This window comes from Notothenia rossii, assembly GCF_949606895.1.
Source record: "Notothenia rossii genome assembly, chromosome: 3".
In the NCBI taxonomy this organism is placed as follows: domain Eukaryota; kingdom Metazoa; phylum Chordata; class Actinopteri; order Perciformes; family Nototheniidae; genus Notothenia; species Notothenia rossii.
Genome location: NC_136901.1, coordinates 5545790 through 5563773, shown reverse-complemented (window position 1 = coordinate 5563773; position 17984 = coordinate 5545790). Strand labels below are relative to the sequence as shown.

The following is a 17984-nucleotide window of genomic DNA, read 5'->3' as shown; positions in this document are numbered from 1 at the left end:
GCTGTGACAGGACTTTCACACCTCCTGCCTCCGCACTGTGAACATCTCCCTCCAACATCCACCAGGAAGTGAACCAGAGCCTCCCTTTCATACAGGACACCGTCTGAATTACACAGGCTGCACAGAACAACCTAATGTGAGTATATAAGACAGAGAAACGTTAGAACATTGTGTAATAATCAGCTTTTTGATTGCAGCATCTCCACACGAAAGGATGTAGAGCCAGGATGATTAAGTGTGTGTGAATGGGGGGTAAAAAAGAAAAGCTGTTACTCCCTCTAGTGTACATAGTTCATTCTAACACCCACTGTATCAATGTCTAACAACAGAACACACTTCACTGTATATTATACAGATTATTAACTGTCATTACTTTAACCCTCACTAAGGTCATGACAGAGCATGCTCCATTGGCGGTAGCAAACTTCAAGATGTGGAGCTTTGAGATAAGATTTGTTCAAGAATAAAATGCAACTTGTTTACAAAGCTGGCCGAGTCAAATAAAAAATATAGGATGAAACAACTTTCACAAACCCAATAGTTTCCCTTCCAATAGCTTCTTATTATGCCATAAAGGTAGTTTGTATTTTGTCTCTAAACACAATCCAATCAGTCAACAGAAACAGCTAATTTGTTGTTCTATGAAGTGTATTTGTTGTTGTTTGTTTCCTATCTGAACGCCCGGGGACTACAGAGGCAAATTAGCTTCTAACTTAAATGCAATTACTTTTAATTGCGTTTCGTCCATCCAAATCAAACCCTACAACAAATCTAAGTTATTGAGTTGCATTATGGGAAATGTAGTATTGATCAAAGTCCTTCAACTTGTAATACAACGTTTCAGGAGTTTAAATTACTTTAAAACTATTCAATTAAAAGTGAATAAATGAAAGTTATTTGACTTTTAAAGGATCATTTACAGCTCTGAAGAGAGGAGGAAGACCACGAGTAGATCAAACTTGGTGCAGGTTATATAGTGTTACCTACAAATGATAATCATGTCAATCAAAACAATTGAATAATCCTATAATCTAGAAACTTTACATACAATTAATCTTTGATGTCCTGCCTCTAGATGGCACTAAACGACAGCTAAAGAGCCAGATCAGCACAGCATCACACCAGAACACACAGTCATAAAAAACATTTTTATTAAAGAAGAAGCGGGATGGTTTGATTCCCTATATTCTATACATTATGTGCTATAGGATGTAGAAGACAGACAGAGACACACAGGACAGGAGCGCTTACCCAATTCATATTTTTCACACAATGAAGAATGAATTGTCAGAGAGCGGTGACCATGTGCAGCACCAGTTTGTTTCATTGGCAGTACAACTTAGAGACAACATTAAATAGAGATTGCTTTGCAGGAGTAAATATCTTCCCAGGAAACACTTTGTGACTGAAATTAAAGTTGGACGTCAGAGTGAAAACCTAATCATTTAGGGTTTGAAGTTAAGTGTATTCTAAGCCTATACAACTACATTAACTGTATCCTCTAAAAATGCATGTTTGACGTCTTTTAGATTTCCTGTTTTGCTTTTAGAAACATGTCCTTGCTGACCTCGGATTAGAGCTCCTATACGGTGAGATCGATGCTGTTCACATGAAAATGATTGTAATACTTTAGTGATTAAAATACTGTTGACTTTTCGATCCAAACAAACACGTTGGCCCTTTTTTAAAGCAAAAAGCATTCGACTTTTGATACCAGCAGATAGTTATGAATGATCATGAAGTGGGAAGGTGATGAACCGCAACGTTGCTACCACACTGAACCGAATCCGCCCGTCAGCAGCTTCTTCTCAATGTGCGCAGAGCAAACCTTATTTATTAACACTACAAACCACACATCCTTCTTTATGTCGGACGTCAGAAAATAAACTGCCCAATTCAACATTTAAAACCATTCATTGTTAAATAAATGAAAAAATACATTTCTCTTAAAGAAACATCTGAACATGTGTAGCTCCTGTGTATGAAATGAGTAGAGTGAGGTTGTTGTGGTTGTTGCTTCATCTCTCATACAGACATAAAAGCACAAACTGTAAACAAAGCAGGGAAACCAAACTTCAATCTGAACTCATAAGAGGCTTTTTTGTTTCCTATGCCTCACACATGTAATGTCAAACAGTGACGCTTCTATTGAAATCAACAACTAATGTCAGATAAGGTGTAAACAAAGTTTGAAACAAAGGGGCTGAATGAGCCAGAGTGTGAAGTACAAAATCCTCTGTGTGATTGTGATCAGCTGACCGAACACACTCAAAAACCCTGAATTGTAAGGAGGCGAGATTGAAGAACTAGGGTTAGACCGATATCGTGCCGATACTGAACAGAAATATTCAATATTCTGAAGACTGCACAGTGTCAGTGTTTCCAGCACATCTGCAGCAGAAACACAAAAATTGTACAAAAAAAATGCTCTACTTTAATAATTGTAATATCTGTTACAAATACTAAACTGCAAAAATGTCAACCTCACACCCATATCGGTTGAACCCTAGTGAAAAGATGCAAAGCCACAGGTGACGGTGTCGAGATGCAAATATACACACACATTTACATTTTTGCATAAACTCTATTTACATACATTACGTGTGATGGGACTAGTTTTGGCAACCAACGCTGAGAAAAGAGTTTTTCCCCTCGTTCATATTAAGGCATGCCTGTGTGAGTTCAGTCTGACCCCATGTCCAGCTGGATTTCAGTCTGTTTAACGGCGCTTATTTTAAAAGTTTGATTTACTGGACTTAAATCTTCTGGGGTCCCACACAGCTGACTTCACTGGAGCTGTCTGCTGTGATGTCATCACTTGGCGACCTGCTTGTTCACTCCTCCAAGGCATGACATCATCTCGAAACAGAAGTCTGCTGTGCGGCCCCTCGATGTGTTGTCCTACTCCAATCAGTGGGAGCCTCGCTTGTTATTGTCATCGTCTTCACGTCAGATATTTGACTGCCGTCGCCCCCTGTTGGTTCCCAGTGATGCTCGCAGCCTCGGCTCCCTGGCCCTGAAGGTGACATAAAAAAACATTTTGAGTATATAAAGGGATCAGAACACAATATAATCTCTCCTGAAGGAACCCTATAATACACAGAGATCTGATATATTTTATAAACAGCTCTCTAGGATTATTTCTGTGTCCTTAAAGGTGTTTTAGTTTCCTTACTTGTAGTGCTCATTGAAGTCCAGTCTGAAGCTGAGGAAACGCAGACTCTCATCCGTGCTGGTCATCAGCAACACCAGGAACTGCTGCACGATGTTCTGGAGAGGGGAAAGGAGTGGATCAAATAATATATATTAAAATTAGATAATCCAATCCATTTTATTTCTATAGCACATTTAAAAACAACAGAGTTGAACAAAGTGCTGTACATAAACAACTGTATAAACACATAGCATAAATACATAAAAAACAGACAGGACATGAAACAAATTCAAAATTCTTGAAAAGGCTTTTAACTTGATTATTTATTTATTAATGTGATGCTATGAACTATTTATAGTGTATTTTGGAATTATCCACATCTGTGCTCCCGGGTGTATCTGTGTGTTTTCTTCCTGTATGTTCCTGCCTGTCTACATGACATAAGCTGCTGCTCATAACCAATTGCCCCTTGCAGGATTAATAAAGTTGCTGATTGATTGATTGATTGATTGAAATGTAAAACACGAGACAATGAAACCAGATCAGAAGCCACAGACTGAGAAACTCCTACATGATGTACAAACAATACAAAACACTAGTAAGATAAAAACCCAAATGTAAAAGCACAAGTGTCACCTGGTCTGTAAATGCCAGGGAAAAGAAATGGGTTTTCAAACGAGATTTAAAAACAAGCAGAGTTGGAGCAAGTCTAACCTGGAGGGGCAAGTCGTTCCATAAATCTGGAGCTGCAACAGCCTCTGATGATAATAATAAGGATGCTCTAAATGCTCCTAGAAGTCACTGAGGCTGGTACCTGGTAGAAGTGTGTGAGGATGCGGAGCTGGGAGCGCATCTTTGGTATGGTTTCCTGGAACTCCTGAATCCTCTTCTTCTCCTCCGCTTCCTGTTCAGCCGTCACTCCCCACTGACCCTGAATCAGGACAGTATCACTCATTTAGAAGCCATCATACAACCACCATCCCTTTTTCTCCCTGTATCCAACTCATCTGTATCGCCTTACCTCGCTCTCCTTCTGCTGCTTCCTCTCCTCAAACTGCAGCCGCAGGGTGAGCTCCTCCAGAGCCGAGCGGTACAGCGAGTCCTGGGCGCTCTGAAACTCGATGATCTGGTCGAATATGGCCCTCAGCTGGTTCAGAAGATTCTGCAAGGACACACCGAAACAGAGTTAAAGGAGGTGTGTGGAAAAGAGCAGGCAGAATGATTCAATCTGTGTGTGTGTGTGTGTGTGTGTGTGTGTGTGTGTGTGTGTGTGTGTGTGTGTGTGTGTGTGTGTGTGTGTGTGTGTGTGTGTTACCCTGCTGCTGTTGTCTAGCAGGCATCTTGAGATGACTCTGTCGAGGAACAGGTCGTGGGCGGCGATGATGTGGTCGAGATCCTGCGCCTGCTGCACTCTGTTCCACAGCTCGTCCCAGGAGCACTCCAGCACCTTGTATTAAAAATCAAGACATAACTCAATCAGTGATCTCGGCGCCTTGCTATCCAGTTAAAATAGTATTCTTATATTTATTCTACCTGATGTCTGAGTAGATAAACCTACACTTAAATCAGCCAGCTTTCAAATCTGCAGACCAGAGTTCCCGTTAGCCGGTAATTACCGGACTACGAATGGTAAAATATGCTGAAGACCGGCAAATCTAAATCTCTCCGGTCAAAATATATTTCCCCTTAGCGCAATACCGCATCAGTTGCGCAACTTGCGCCACTAAAAGTATGTGACAGACAAAAGAGTGTGTGACAGAAACTAATAGTCAATTCTAATGTCTAACACGTAATGTGGAGAAAGAGATGTCCTGTATGGGTTAATTGTGCGTTGATCTGTTGGTAATGCCTCAGGGTTCCGGTCGGCATGTAAACAAATGCATAATGCTGCGCTATACTTTGCGGCCTCACCCGGTTGCATAGCGACGCTTATTGTTTAAATGTCTTTTAATAAGCAGGTAGTCCTATCATTAGCTAAAACTAGCTGGATCTGATCGATATGGACATAAACGCGAGTGAAGTCTAATCTGACGGGAGAGAGAGATCAGCTGCTGCTGACGAGTCGACACGCAGCGGTGAGCGGAACAAAACACACTTCAGGTTAGAATATCACACGTAGCTATTTTAATCACCTCTCAAACTACCGTAACTAGTTATAGATATGTTTAGTTTTACTGTCGGGTCACTCATTACTGATCCGCGAGCTGCATGAGACTGAAGGGCTGTCAGGAGAGAGAGCGCTCCGTTTATTATTCCCGTGTTATTGTAAATTACTGTTCACTTTTGAATAGTTAATCTACTATAATTAGTTTGTTTAATATCGAATCATATCAATTTGTTTTAAAGCTCAATAATAACAAAGAAGACCTTTGACCGGCACTTTTCAAATTGTGTCCGGAAGATTTCAACTTTAACGGACACGTTGACCGGCGAAAAAATATTCTAACGGGAACTCTGAGTTGGAGACTCATTTATTTATTTATTTTTGGTTCATTTATAGTTGTGAGTGTTTGTGCTCCTGAACCAGCCTCACCTGTCTCCCCCTGCTCCTCTCCCCCCTCTCCCTCCTGCTACTCTTTGAGGCAGCAGCAAAGACAAGTTTTAGCTCAACAAGTTTTAAGGCGAGACACCCCAGGTGAATAGGGTAATCTTTTTAACTTAAAGATATCAGCTAGAAATTTCTCCAGTTAATTACTTACAATAAGGCAATTGTTTTTTGTATTACAAGTTTTCTGAAATAGCATGTTTAAATATGCAAATGAGCCATTATCTCATTAAATATGCGCATATTTTAACACATTTCAGGAACCGAAATCTGAACTTTGGATAAAGCCAGGTTAAAAATTCTTGTTTCATTTTGTAGTCATATTATTATCTAAGACTTTTAAAGAAGGGATTTTGGATATCTCTTTTTATCACTCCATAACTCAGAAAATACTGTCAACAGCCCTAAAATATCAATTTTTGCCATGTTTTTAGGTATAACATGTTATATAATTCAGGCTATGAATGATATATGAACAAACCCTTTTGTTGACCGGCGAAAAAATATTCTACCGGGAACTCTGCTGCAGACCCATCTAAAACACCCTGTTTAATCTGACTTCCAAGTGAGTTTTTTTCTTCTGGGTTTGAACCAGCAGCCTAACCCGGAGGATACATTTGATCCTGAGTCCCGCAGCATTCAACAGACTCAGCAGAAATCTCTCCTGCAGTAATTACTTCTTTCTTTACTGGTGTTTTACAGCCTGTGATGGTAACGGCGCTGCTAATGGTCTGACCTCAAAGGTGATGTAGTACTGCATTTGGTGGATGAAGTGGACCATCTCGGAGGCCAGGATGTGGCACTGATGCAGCACACCGGACAACTCTGCAGGGTGAAAAGCACAAGGGAAGGAACAAAACAAGCACATCAATATCAAAATAACATGTGCTTAAGAAAAAAAATGTTATTTTAGTACCTGGCATGGTTTTGAGCAGCTTGGCATTACACATCTGTCCCTTCCAGATGTCCGTCAGTGTGTACTCCATCCTCTTTGCCCTCCACAGGAAATTAAACACACGCAGGTAGTGGCCCATACACTCCCTTGTAAACACCTGAAACACACACACACACACATTTATATATTCGAATATGTGATGACAGCAGTAATACATAGAGATCAGGAGATTGAATGTGTGAGTTTTGTCATACCGTAGCAATGGGTCCATCAACGTGGTAGTCAAGACTGAAAACATCCCAGCCGGTATCACCTGGAGACACCTAGAGGCAACAAAAAGACATTTGTCAAAAGAACAGGGGATGCTTAGGTCAGACCTGCAACACACACACTCTCACACACACACATTACCTCCAGCAGGCGTACATCCAGCCTCTTGAGGATCTCTGCGTTGTCATACTGAGCGTTGGTGGCTCTGACTGCCGTCTCTAAGATCCCCGTCAGGTTGTGTTGGTACAAAGTGGTGGCGGGACGCACTAACTCCGGTCTAAGATTTAAATAATTAGGATACATATTCTGTCTAATAAATAAAATGCAAAGATTCAAAGTGTGTGTTCCTCACTTGAGCAGGTCCATCAGGTGTCTGATGAAGTCTCCCTGGCCCAGCAGCAGGTATCTCCTCATGGCCTGCAGGTGCTCCAGCAGCAGGTAGTTTCGGTTCAGAACGTCCAGCAGGTATTTGCTGGTGTCGAAATAGGCGGCGTCGATCTTCTCCTGAAATGCCCCTTCAAGGTCTGACAGCAGCTCCGCAGCTACGAGGAGACAGAGATGACAAAGTAATTCATTAACGAGATATTGAATTGCTCTTTTTACTATCTTATCTTAAATCCTTATTTTGTCAGGGACAGACTGATTACTAGGTCACTTTAGTGCTGCCAGTTAATCAAACATATTTCGCAAGACCAATAACAACTTTTTCTTTTCTCCCAATGAGTAATACGTGTCTAATTCCTGCAGTCTGGTTTCCTGGTCTGCTGCTGCTGGACGATGATGCAGAGGAGAACCTGATGTCCTTCATCACATACAGTAAGAGCTTAAGATCAAACAGGTCAGGAGAAGTCCTGCAGACTGGATCAATAGCTAAGTATACCTTTTTTCCTCTATATAGTCAATGCAGAGGAGGACAAGGCCAGCGAGCGGTAAGAGCATCGATTACTGCCCGTCCACTCGCCTACGTCAATACAACCATATCAATACGATGAGGAGGGAATACAGGAGAGGCTTCTTATTGGTCGGTGATGTTGTCAACAATAAAGACTTCCAAGGAAAGTCAGCATTAACCTTTATTTACGTGCAATAAACGTGCACAGAAACAGTAAAAGAGAAAGACATGCTCTGAAATTGTTTACCGGAAAGTGTGAGAGGACATAAGAGAGACACGGAGACTCTTACTATCTCTGGGTGTGTCTGCAGAGTTTGACGCCGGCGTGATTTTGCCGAGCGGTGTTCGGTCCTGACAGACCTGATGCAGGAAGTTGATGGATTTACCAATTAGCAGGACCTAGAGGGAGAAGAGAATAAGTGAACATGCCTCAAGTAAACCGTCTTACCTGGATGTGTGTAGCAACAAGTGTTGTGAAGGATTAAAAAATGTTTGTTGATGTTTGACTAATTAGCACGCAACAGTTTGAGTCCAAATGTAAAAATGTGCACTAGAGATGTCCCGATACGATCACGTGATCGGGGATCGGAGCCGATCAAGTGATTTTCAAAAGATCGGAATCGGGAGAAAAAAAATCGGGGATCGGGATTTCTTTTTTTTTTTATAAATACTTTTTTTAAATGTTGTATTCAATGTTACAAAACAAAAATGACCATGATCAAGTCTTAAAGTCATCCTGAGGCCTTAGTTTTGGTTTCAAATGACACAACATCATGTATCATGCTTCTTTGGGGCTTGTTTTCATAGACCTGCTTATTTCTCTCAAATCTGGCAACAGAGTGGGCGCAGTGTCTAATTGTAGCAGTAAGCTAACGAGTACTGAAAGCTTTATTTTGTTTTGATCCAATGCTGCACAACTGAACTGATCCAATGCTGCTGTGAAAAAAAGAAGCTATATCCATGTTGGATAGAATATCCAATTTAAATAAAAAAATAACCTTAAGGGACAACTTGAATGCTTTTTTTCCTCTTAATGCATTGCATAAAGATCAGATCGGGAAAAATCGGTATCGGCAAATTGTCAAAATCAAATGATCGGAATCGGATCAGGAGCAAAAAAAGGTGATCGGGACATCTCTAATGTGCACCTTTTCTTTTTACTACTCTCACGGGAGGAGATTTTGGAGTTACTGTAGTTAGTTTTGCGCGGGGAAGCGTTAAACCTAAGGCTTTGCTCTTTGGAAATGCCTCCGTAAGAGATGTGTGTTGGTGTGTGTACCTTGCTGGCCTGTTCCATGGTGATGAACGTGGGGATCATGGACTTCCTGAGGGAGTACTTGTCGTGCCACAGACGGTCTGTCTTCACGTTGGGATCTGATGCTACAAAGAACTACAAAAAAAGAGAACAAATAAATACATTGACTTTAGAACGCTGTCATGGGGAGACGTCAAATAGAATCAGTATTTCAGAAGAGAGTAAAGTAGCTCTATGGTGTGCTTTTCATCCTTTGTCACATTCACTTAGATCGCCCATTTACTTCAGAGGGTACGATGATAGCTTAAGTCTGCGTACTCTATGTGTGCTGACTCCAACGGTCTGCTTTGCCATGAATCCATCTCTCAGAGCACTTTCCTTAAGCTATTATCTGAAATAAGAGCCGACAAACTATTTCTCTTTAATACCGATTTTTGTCAAGGAGCTGAAACATGGATCGCAGAAGCAATAATTGTAGTAGATATTTTTACTTTAAGGTAAAATGTGTGTGTGTCGCCATGTCCTGTTCAATGCTACAACATCATGTTAAAATGTGTTTATAATGTGCTTCGATATCTTTTAGGAAATAATCACATTCACTAACACTGCAGGGATTTGATGGACCTTAAAAGCTCATATTTACTCCAAATACTGTTTATTGCATGTTTTAACAAACCGTGTGTGTGTGTGATAGGGCTGGACCCGAATATCCGAATACTGTTGGCCCACTATTCGGTTTTCAATTTCGTTATTCGGATATTCTTTTTTAAATTGAATTTATAGAAATCTCCACCGTAAGAGCTCCTTTACTTTCTCCGTCTTTATATGTAGATATGACTTTTCTCCGTTAATCTCCACTCCTTTTGTCCGTTACGTTGTTTCCATAGCAACAACAACTTCCTGTTAACAGCGTTAACTCTCCTTCAAAATAAAAGCATGTCCATACAAAATACGAAGCCAAGCCAAATTACACTTAAAGGTGACCTATCATGCAAAATGCACTTTTGTACGTCTTTTATACATGAATATGTGTCCCCGGTGTTCCAGGGAACTCACCAAGTGTCAGAAAACACAACCCTCTCTATTTCCCTCCATACCCAAATCTCTTAAAAAGGGGCTGCAACGGATCTGATACAGACTGATCCAGATTTGAACACTTCGATGACGTCACAGAAGTGGCGCTACGGCTATTGGGCCAACTCCACCAATCAGGAGGAGACAGCCACGGACATTGCCGTTGGAAAGCGCTGGAGACGCTGTAGTACATATGCCAGGCCTGTAGATGGTGCTGTTCTCACAGAATCAGCCCATGCAAAGACAGTGTTGAATTGAGCGAAATGAGGAATGGCTAAAAAGCATGATCTGTTTGGTATTTTGAAAAATAAAAAGTATAAATATGCCTTATATAGGTATGGTCCTACACTATATTATTCACATATAGCATGATAGGTCCACTTTAAGACATATACAACTGCAACGTAAACACAATATCCTTTTCAATTTCAAAGAACATAGATTGGGTTATTTACATTAACAAATAACTATAAAACAACAATACTGTAGAATAACAAAATGAATGCCTTGAATAAACCGGAATACACGTGTTGAAGCGCGCGCCGAATATCCAAATATTCGCTGTTGATTACTACCGAATATCCGGAGCCCAAAAAATGGTATTCGGGACAGCCCTAGTGTGTGATCTACAGGGTAATTTCCCTCCTGAAAGGCGCAATAACTTTGTCTGGGTGTTCTTAAACACACACTGACTAATGGACACATAAATAAAGTGTGTGAGGGAAACAGCCGCAGAGAAAGGGGGAGGGAGGAAGTAAAGCAGGAGCATCCATCACCAGGCTCTCCATTACACTCCTCTCATCACTCCTCATTGAAGAAGCTGTCCTCTCTTTACTCCCCTCCCTCCCTCCCTCCCTCCCTCCTCAGCAATGTTCCTTCTCTTGGGGGTGAAACGTCAGAACCAATGTTCCAGAAATGACCAGTAAAAATCAACAGAGAAGTGTGTGTACCTCGTGGTAGGTGTCTTCTAGCTCTCCGTCGTAGATCCAGCGATACAGGAAGTTGAGGATGGGGTTGGACACCAGGCTGAGGATGTGTTGGACCAGCGCTCTCATCTGTGGGTCGCCCGTCTTCCCGTAAGAGTGAACTGCTGACGCCAGCTCGCCTCCTTTCCGACCTGAACACACAGAGTAGAGGCTTCAGGAACAAACTAAGTCGCTGAGAGGCTGAGGTCAAGCCTGGTTGCCTTCGTCAAAAATCAATACTGAGATCCAAAAATGCATTAACAAAATCTCACACACACCTTGGCAGAAGTCGACGAGTGCCGCCAGGGTTTTGAGGCGGATTTTAGGATCGTACATCCAAACCAGGAGCCTCCTGAGAGTCAGACTGCTCTCTGTGCACACCATCACACCGTGCTCATCCTCCACCTGCAGCTACAACACACACACACACACACACACACACACACACACACACACACACACACACACACACACACACACACACACACACACACACACACACACACACACACACACACACACACACACACACACACACACACACACACACACACACACACACACACACACACACACACACACACACACACACACACACACACACACACACACACACACACACACACTTAAAGCTCTAATCTAGTTTATTTCTATCATATGAACTTCCTGTGTCAGATGTGTGTACCTGGGAGTGGAGGACAGACAGCAGCCTGTAGTACTCCTTCAGCTCCTGGTGCAACGCGGCACAGAAGCTCTATGAGAGGAAGACGAAGTGATTAAAATACGTGGAGGACGTGACCTGAGCAGGTGTGTTATCTGGGGAACCGTGCGCACCTGTCCGACCAGTCCGAAGGCCCGGTCCAGGCTCCTGGCGTCGGTGTACTTCCTGACTTTGTTGTGGAGCCAGCCGAGCTCTGCCAGCCGGCTGCTGGTGTCCCTCAGGGATTTACACAGCACCACCTGGTGAGGAGCAGCACACATTACAACACATGCACACTACACTATTTGTTTGTTTGTTTAATTATCTTGTCATAAACCTACATTTAATGTTTTTAGTTAGTTTCTTTGTGTCCCTTCTTGCAGCTTTACAGAAGCAACACACACACTTAACGCTGATGGTGTTAACTAGATAGACAGACATAAATGTAAACAAACAACCATCATCCGTTACTAAATTGATTTGAAAACCTCCGACAGATTAAGCTCATACGGATTCCTGCGATCCTGCTTTAACAGACTTTTGAATCCGCATGAGGAAGATTAACATTTAAGGATAGATTAATGTTTTATCTGTTTAACAAAACCTCTTATCCAGAGAGCTTTACAGAGGGGAAAGTAAGTGGCTATGGAAGACTTCAAAAATATCTCCACCCTTGACTCTTTGATTCCTGCTCTCAGTGTCTCCTTGTCCATCAGGCAGTGACAGCAGATTGACCACAGGTCTAAGTTTAGCACCGCTGAGAGGATCGGGACAGGTTACATCTGAGGCCTCCCATCGATAACAAGAGAGGAGGATGAGAGGGGGATAAAAGAAATTGGCAGAACAGAAAAAAGAAGAGGTCGATGTAGCCTCGGAGCCAAAGAGCTTTATATTGATCTGTTGAATTATGCTTTTGAAGTCTGATCAACAACAAGTTTCAATATCATGTACTCAAAACCAAAAATGTCCAAAATGGAAACAAATTCTCCGTAATAGATTTAAATAATCATATTCAGTGTCTTTCATTACACAACCCAGCATGGGGTCTACAGTGCACGGTAGATCAGGGATGATGATGTCCTGAGCTGCACTCTGGGTAATGTGTGCTCTGAACTGATTAGTCCATTAAAAGCTTGACACGACTGCTCCGTGCGGGTTCACGTACCTTGCTGTCTATCTTGTAGCAGTTCTCCTGGGCACTCATCTTGATGAACTTGCCGTCGATCCCCTGGAAGACGTACAGGATGTCCCGCACGAGCGCCGCCTCGCTCACCTCGCCTGAGGACAACACGAGGGCAGAGAATTGAGTTTATGTCATGACAAATAAATTATTAATGACGTTCTGTTCTCTATGAAAATGTCTCTTACCGTCTTTGCGAGGTCGGACCACTCTGGAGGAGGGAACTGGAGGTCCGAGGAGCGGTCGAGTGGCGAGAGGGGCCAACGCAGAGGAAGAGGAACAGCTGACAGGAAGAGCCCAGGCCAGCCGGGCACCCAGAGGCTGAGCGGCTGCAGACTGAGGGGGCTGACTGTAACACACAAACAGATTTACCGTTACTCCCAGGGTCTCAATCACATTTTGCTATAATCTAGATCCAGGATCTTCTGATCGGCCTACCCACAGACAAAGATTGGAATAAAGGTGCCCCCATCTGCTGAGTTTAGTCCCGTGGTTGTCCATGGGATCATTATTATGTTGTTTGATCCAATTACACAAAAACAATTAGTCTTATATTGCTGTTTCACATTCGGACTAAACCAAAGAAATAGGAATGTCTGTCTTAAGGCATTTATTACTTTCTGATTCTGGGTAAGTGGAAACAAACTGTTAAATTCCCCAGAACTACTGTGTCCTTTGATAACTAATGTCATATGTTTCACTTCCATTTACTGAGCCCACTTTCAAAACATCTGTATGACATTGTGTTCTGAATTGAGCTTCATTTGCTGCTCCCATTAAACATCAATAGGTCTAGCTGAAACAGGTTTTTAGTACACAACAGTACAGTCACCATAGTCTGCATTAAGAGGTCTTTTGCTGGACGATGCACTCAGAACAGCAAATGAACTCAAACAAGGAGAAAGCAATTCTTTGTATAATTAAAGAACAATTACTGTATATTTTTAATGCAATGCGTTGGGACCTTTTTTATGTTTAGAGGAATCTCTGCTTTCATGTCTAAAAAAGGTGAGCTCGGACAGCTCAATGGTCATTTGTAACAGAAGGACTCCTGCATTATTAACACGGAGAAATGGACCTAAATGGCCTTCTGATGTCTCATTAAACAGATTTATAAGAGGCACGTTTATTTCATGGTGCTAATTGAAGCTTTCAGAGTGTTTCTACAGCATCCGATGGATAAATAACACTCTTCTTTCCCCAGAGCCTTTCAGGTGAACACAGCTAACAACTCAGTTATGAAGATGTTAAGAAGGTTATCATCTCTATTAATGCTTAATCTGAGTATTAATAACTGTAAAGTTAGCTTGTGTCTTCAACAGGTTTGTCTTTGCAGAAACTCATGTGAAGATGCTCACCCAGACAGCAGTGACTGTGGTGTGACTGTGGGCCCGTTCAGTGTGTACACTCCCAGGCTGGAGATGCCGCTGGTCCCCATGCTGGCCGACAGCCCGGCGCTCCTCTCTCCGTAGCCCAGGGCCAGGCTCTGAGGCCGGGTGCAGTAAAACGGGGTGGAGTGGGCGTCTCTGGGGAGCGCCTGGGCGAAGAGTGCTCCATAGTTTCCAACCTGGGAAGGACAGGGACATGAGGTGAGGAGGAGGTAAGGGCATCAAGACAGTATCACACACTTATTTTGTTTTTAATAAGGAAGTGTGTGTGTGGTGTGTGTGTGTGTGTGTGTGTGTGTGTGTGTGTGTGTGTGTGTGTGTGTGTGTGTGTGTGTGTGTGTGTGTGTGTGTGTGTGTGTGTGTGTGTGTGTGTGTGTGTGTGTGTGTGTGTGTGTGTGTGTGTGTGTGTGTCTCTCTCACCCTGCCGGGCGGTTTGCGGGGGTCTTCAGAGAGGCTGAGCAGCAAGTAGAGAACAGACCAGCGATGCTTCAAAACACTCTGTCAACAGAAGCAGAAACTAAACCTCATTACAATCTATTACTAATGATAATAATAATATGACGTATGTGAGCGATGTCCTGTTACAGTTCAGAGGGTTTCCAGCAGTGGTACACACCTGCGTCTGAAGTTTTCTATGCAGCTCTGAGAACAGAGCAGCGTCGGCTTCTCTCCTCTGCTTCAGCACTGCAACAGCATCATTATTTAAAAAGGAAAAACATTACACACACAGCATATCTCTATAGTAAGACTTGCTGGGAGCATGAGGTTGCAGGCTGCACAGCTATTCTTGTTTTGACAAGACACATTTTATAGCAACTCCATTACCCTAACAAACACTTTTAACAAAGTTCCCATAAGTCCACCAAATAAACACTTTGGACAGTAAGTGCTGCGCTATTTTCTGCGTCAAAGCATGGATCGATGTATTCCCACTAATAGTGCAACCTTGGGAACTATAAAACTACTTGGATGTGCTGTTGTGGGGCAATAAAGCTTTTGACTTTTTCTGGGATGGCTCCAACATTAAAGGCAAAAGGTCTCTCTTATCAAAAACTACCAGACAGCAACAGAGACGGGATAGTTTTGCTTGTGGATGAGAAAAACATTGGATAATATAATGTAGGTAAAGTATTGTAACGAGCTACAATCGTAAGTAAAGGATAATATGAATGTGTGAACATTAAGGGATAATATTTGTCCAAACTTACATTCTTTCTTGATCTTCTCTGACACCAGGAACTCATCCCGTTCAATAGTGGGGGCGTAGTTACTGCCAATGACTCGCACTGCATACTGGAACTGGTGGGCAACTTCAGCTGGAGAAATAAAAAAACAGGTAATGAGTAAAAGTCATGGCAGCACTCTTAAGTCCATCACTTGTTTTGACAAGGAGTTTTTTTCTTTATATTTGCTACTGTCAGTTCACAATGTTCCTTTAAAAAGTTGTGAATAAACAGTATAAGATTTTAAAAGCTAGATACTAGTAGGAACCTGATAGAAGTTTGTAATGGCATTGAAAAAGAATTGTGAATAATGGGCACTAATAATTTCTGGATAAATAAAAAATAAAAGCATTGTCAGGCTGCAAAGCTTTGCTGCATTTGATCATGCAGTAAAATCTGCAATTCAGTTAAATTGCCTGAAGAACAAGCATCATAATGATTTATTTTCCGTTATCTCTGATCCATCATGCATCTCTGCATCCAGCAGCGGCCTGCAGCTAGCAGTGTTTGCAAGTAACAGTGTGTTGGTCAGCATGACAGCTAACAGATTAGCAAACTCATAGATAGATTAATTAAAATGCTAATTGCTTTATCCAACCAAAGCTTGCAGTTTTATATTTACAGCTGGAGGTGTCATAAAGCTGTTTAGTGTGATGTGCAGTATCTGGTCGAGCCCATTGAATGACAGCTAACGTTACCGCGCCACAGCTAAAGTAAAACCAAACTCAAAGCAATTCTATTTTTTTTGTCGATCTCATATTTTAGAGTGTCTTTTTCCACTAAATTCCCTTTGATAAGTTGTTATCATGCTCTCTTTAATTCGGCATATGTGCAAAAGACCAGACAGCTTCAACTTCAGGTAGATTTCATTCTTTTTCTACCACTTTCCGTCCCAAACACAGAAGCTCCAGCAGTGTTAAAAGTTGAGCATATTATACAAATCTAAACCTACTGGGGTGCAATTAACACGCCGAATTATCCAGTAGGGGGTACAGTTTCAGCAAACTAATTTAAATTATGTGGAAAATATGTCTGATTAGTAATATAACGATTATTAGCAAAGTGCCTATTTTTGTCGATGAGGTTTCGCGTGACAGCTCCTGCATGCTACGGTGGCTCATCTACCTTCGCTTTTCCCCGTGATTCTGCAGCAGAGGCTCTGGAGAAGCACATTGGGTGATTTCTGATCCAGGGTCGCCATACTGTCGGGTCTAACGCTGCGTATGTTTCCCAATAACTGAATAATAAGAACTAACTCAAGTCTGTTACCACGAACAACGCCATTTTGACAAGTGGAGTGAAGCCAGCATGGCGCAGGAAGAATAGGAGCGACAATAGGGCAACGTTTCCTTCAAAATAAGAGCATGGAACACCTGTTGCATGACTTTCATAACAGGGAGGGATGAAACACTCTTTAATGGTCACACATTCAGAGCTAACAGCACACACAGTGAAATGTATTACCTGCTTTGTTTTAACCCATCCTACTACCAGGAGTCTAGTGCCAGGAGCAGTGGGCAGCTATTGTACAGCGCCCGGGGAGCAATGGGAGTGAGGGGGGAAGGGGGATGTTCGGTGCCTTGCTCAAGGGCACCACGGCAGGGCAGAAGGTGAACTGGGACCTCTCTAAGTAGAAGTCCACACTCCATATTTAGGTCTGGTCGGAGACTTGAACCGGCGACCCTACTGCTCACAGTCCAAGCCCCTACTGACTGAGCCACGGCCGGACCTGACAGATGATATGAATGAATAAGGCTAACATTATCAAGTGAAACTGGAATTACTTTATACTTAAGTAGTAATATAATGTATAGTGCAGTACCAGTTGTGTGAGTCAAGCATGTACAGCTAAATGATTGGATACCATCAATGTTGTTAATCTGATTTCTTGCTAATTGTTCAACTCTTCTTACTGTAAAATGTCTACTTAAGGAAAATACAAATGTTTATTTCTCTATTATAGAAATCAAATCACACAGGAGCTGGCTTTTTAATAAAGAAACCACAGTAACGGGTGACTGTGGCTCAGTGGATAGTGTGATGGACTTCCAATCTTGGGGTAGCAAGTTCGACTCCCACTGCAGTCAGCATGTAATTGTGTCCCTGAAGACACTTCACCCCAAATTGCTCCTGTGGGGATTGTCCACAGTATTGAGTATGTAAGTCGCTTTGGATAAAAGCGTCTAACAAGTGACATGTAATGTCATATGTTTTCACATATTTATTAATGTAAAAATAGCCACTGGCATTTTGAAATTAATAAGACAACATATATATAAGAAGGAAATGAAGACAGTCTTATTATTACATCTGAAAATGTATTCAAAGATGTGTAGTCTTGAGTTTGACTTTTAGGGCTTTTATTTTGAAGGTCACCACCGGATATGGTGGTTGTTATTGTGGTGACTGTGACGCTGGTGTTTCAACAGAACCCGCCGAAAAG

At 42.1% G+C, this 17984-nt stretch overlaps 1 protein-coding gene across 2 annotated transcripts; it reads right to left on the bottom strand.

Moving 5' to 3' along the window:
- Nucleotides 1-1134: 1134 nt before the first annotated feature.
- Nucleotides 1135-16847, bottom strand: tubgcp3 (tubulin gamma complex component 3). 2 transcript variants are annotated; one of them, XM_079668220.1, is made up of 23 exons: nt 16667-16847; nt 15527-15634; nt 14935-15002; nt 14739-14816; nt 14289-14497; nt 13119-13279; nt 12916-13028; nt 11885-12010; nt 11736-11804; nt 11329-11461; nt 11036-11202; nt 9036-9146; nt 8047-8155; nt 7217-7406; nt 7006-7141; nt 6849-6917; nt 6616-6751; nt 6436-6524; nt 4470-4601; nt 4176-4316; nt 3969-4085; nt 3176-3270; nt 1135-3016 (listed from the first exon to the last, which is right to left on the bottom strand). In XM_079668220.1, the coding sequence occupies exons 1-23, from the start codon at nt 16740-16742 to the stop codon at nt 2950-2952; spliced, it is 2700 nt and encodes an 899-aa protein (XP_079524346.1). In that variant the 5' UTR covers nt 16743-16847; the 3' UTR covers nt 1135-2949. The 2 variants fall into 2 exon arrangements, with proteins under 2 accessions (XP_079524346.1, XP_079524347.1); XM_079668221.1 differs by having other exon boundaries at nt 11329-11455.
- Nucleotides 16848-17984: the final 1137 nt, after the last annotated feature.

Excerpts from the sequence above, each read along its gene's own strand:
- tubgcp3 (XM_079668220.1), bottom strand. The coding sequence starts at position 16,742 with ATGGCGACCCTGGATCAGAAATCACCCAATGTGCTTCTCCAGAGCCTC. Across the intron at positions 11,462-11,735 it reads TGTCTGTCCTCCACTCCCAG|CTGCAGGTGGAGGATGAGCA; the intron begins GTACACACATCT and ends TGTGTGTTGTAG. Across the intron at positions 7,142-7,216 it reads CACCTGATGGACCTGCTCAA|ACCGGAGTTAGTGCGTCCCG; the intron begins GTGAGGAACACA and ends TTTAAATCTTAG.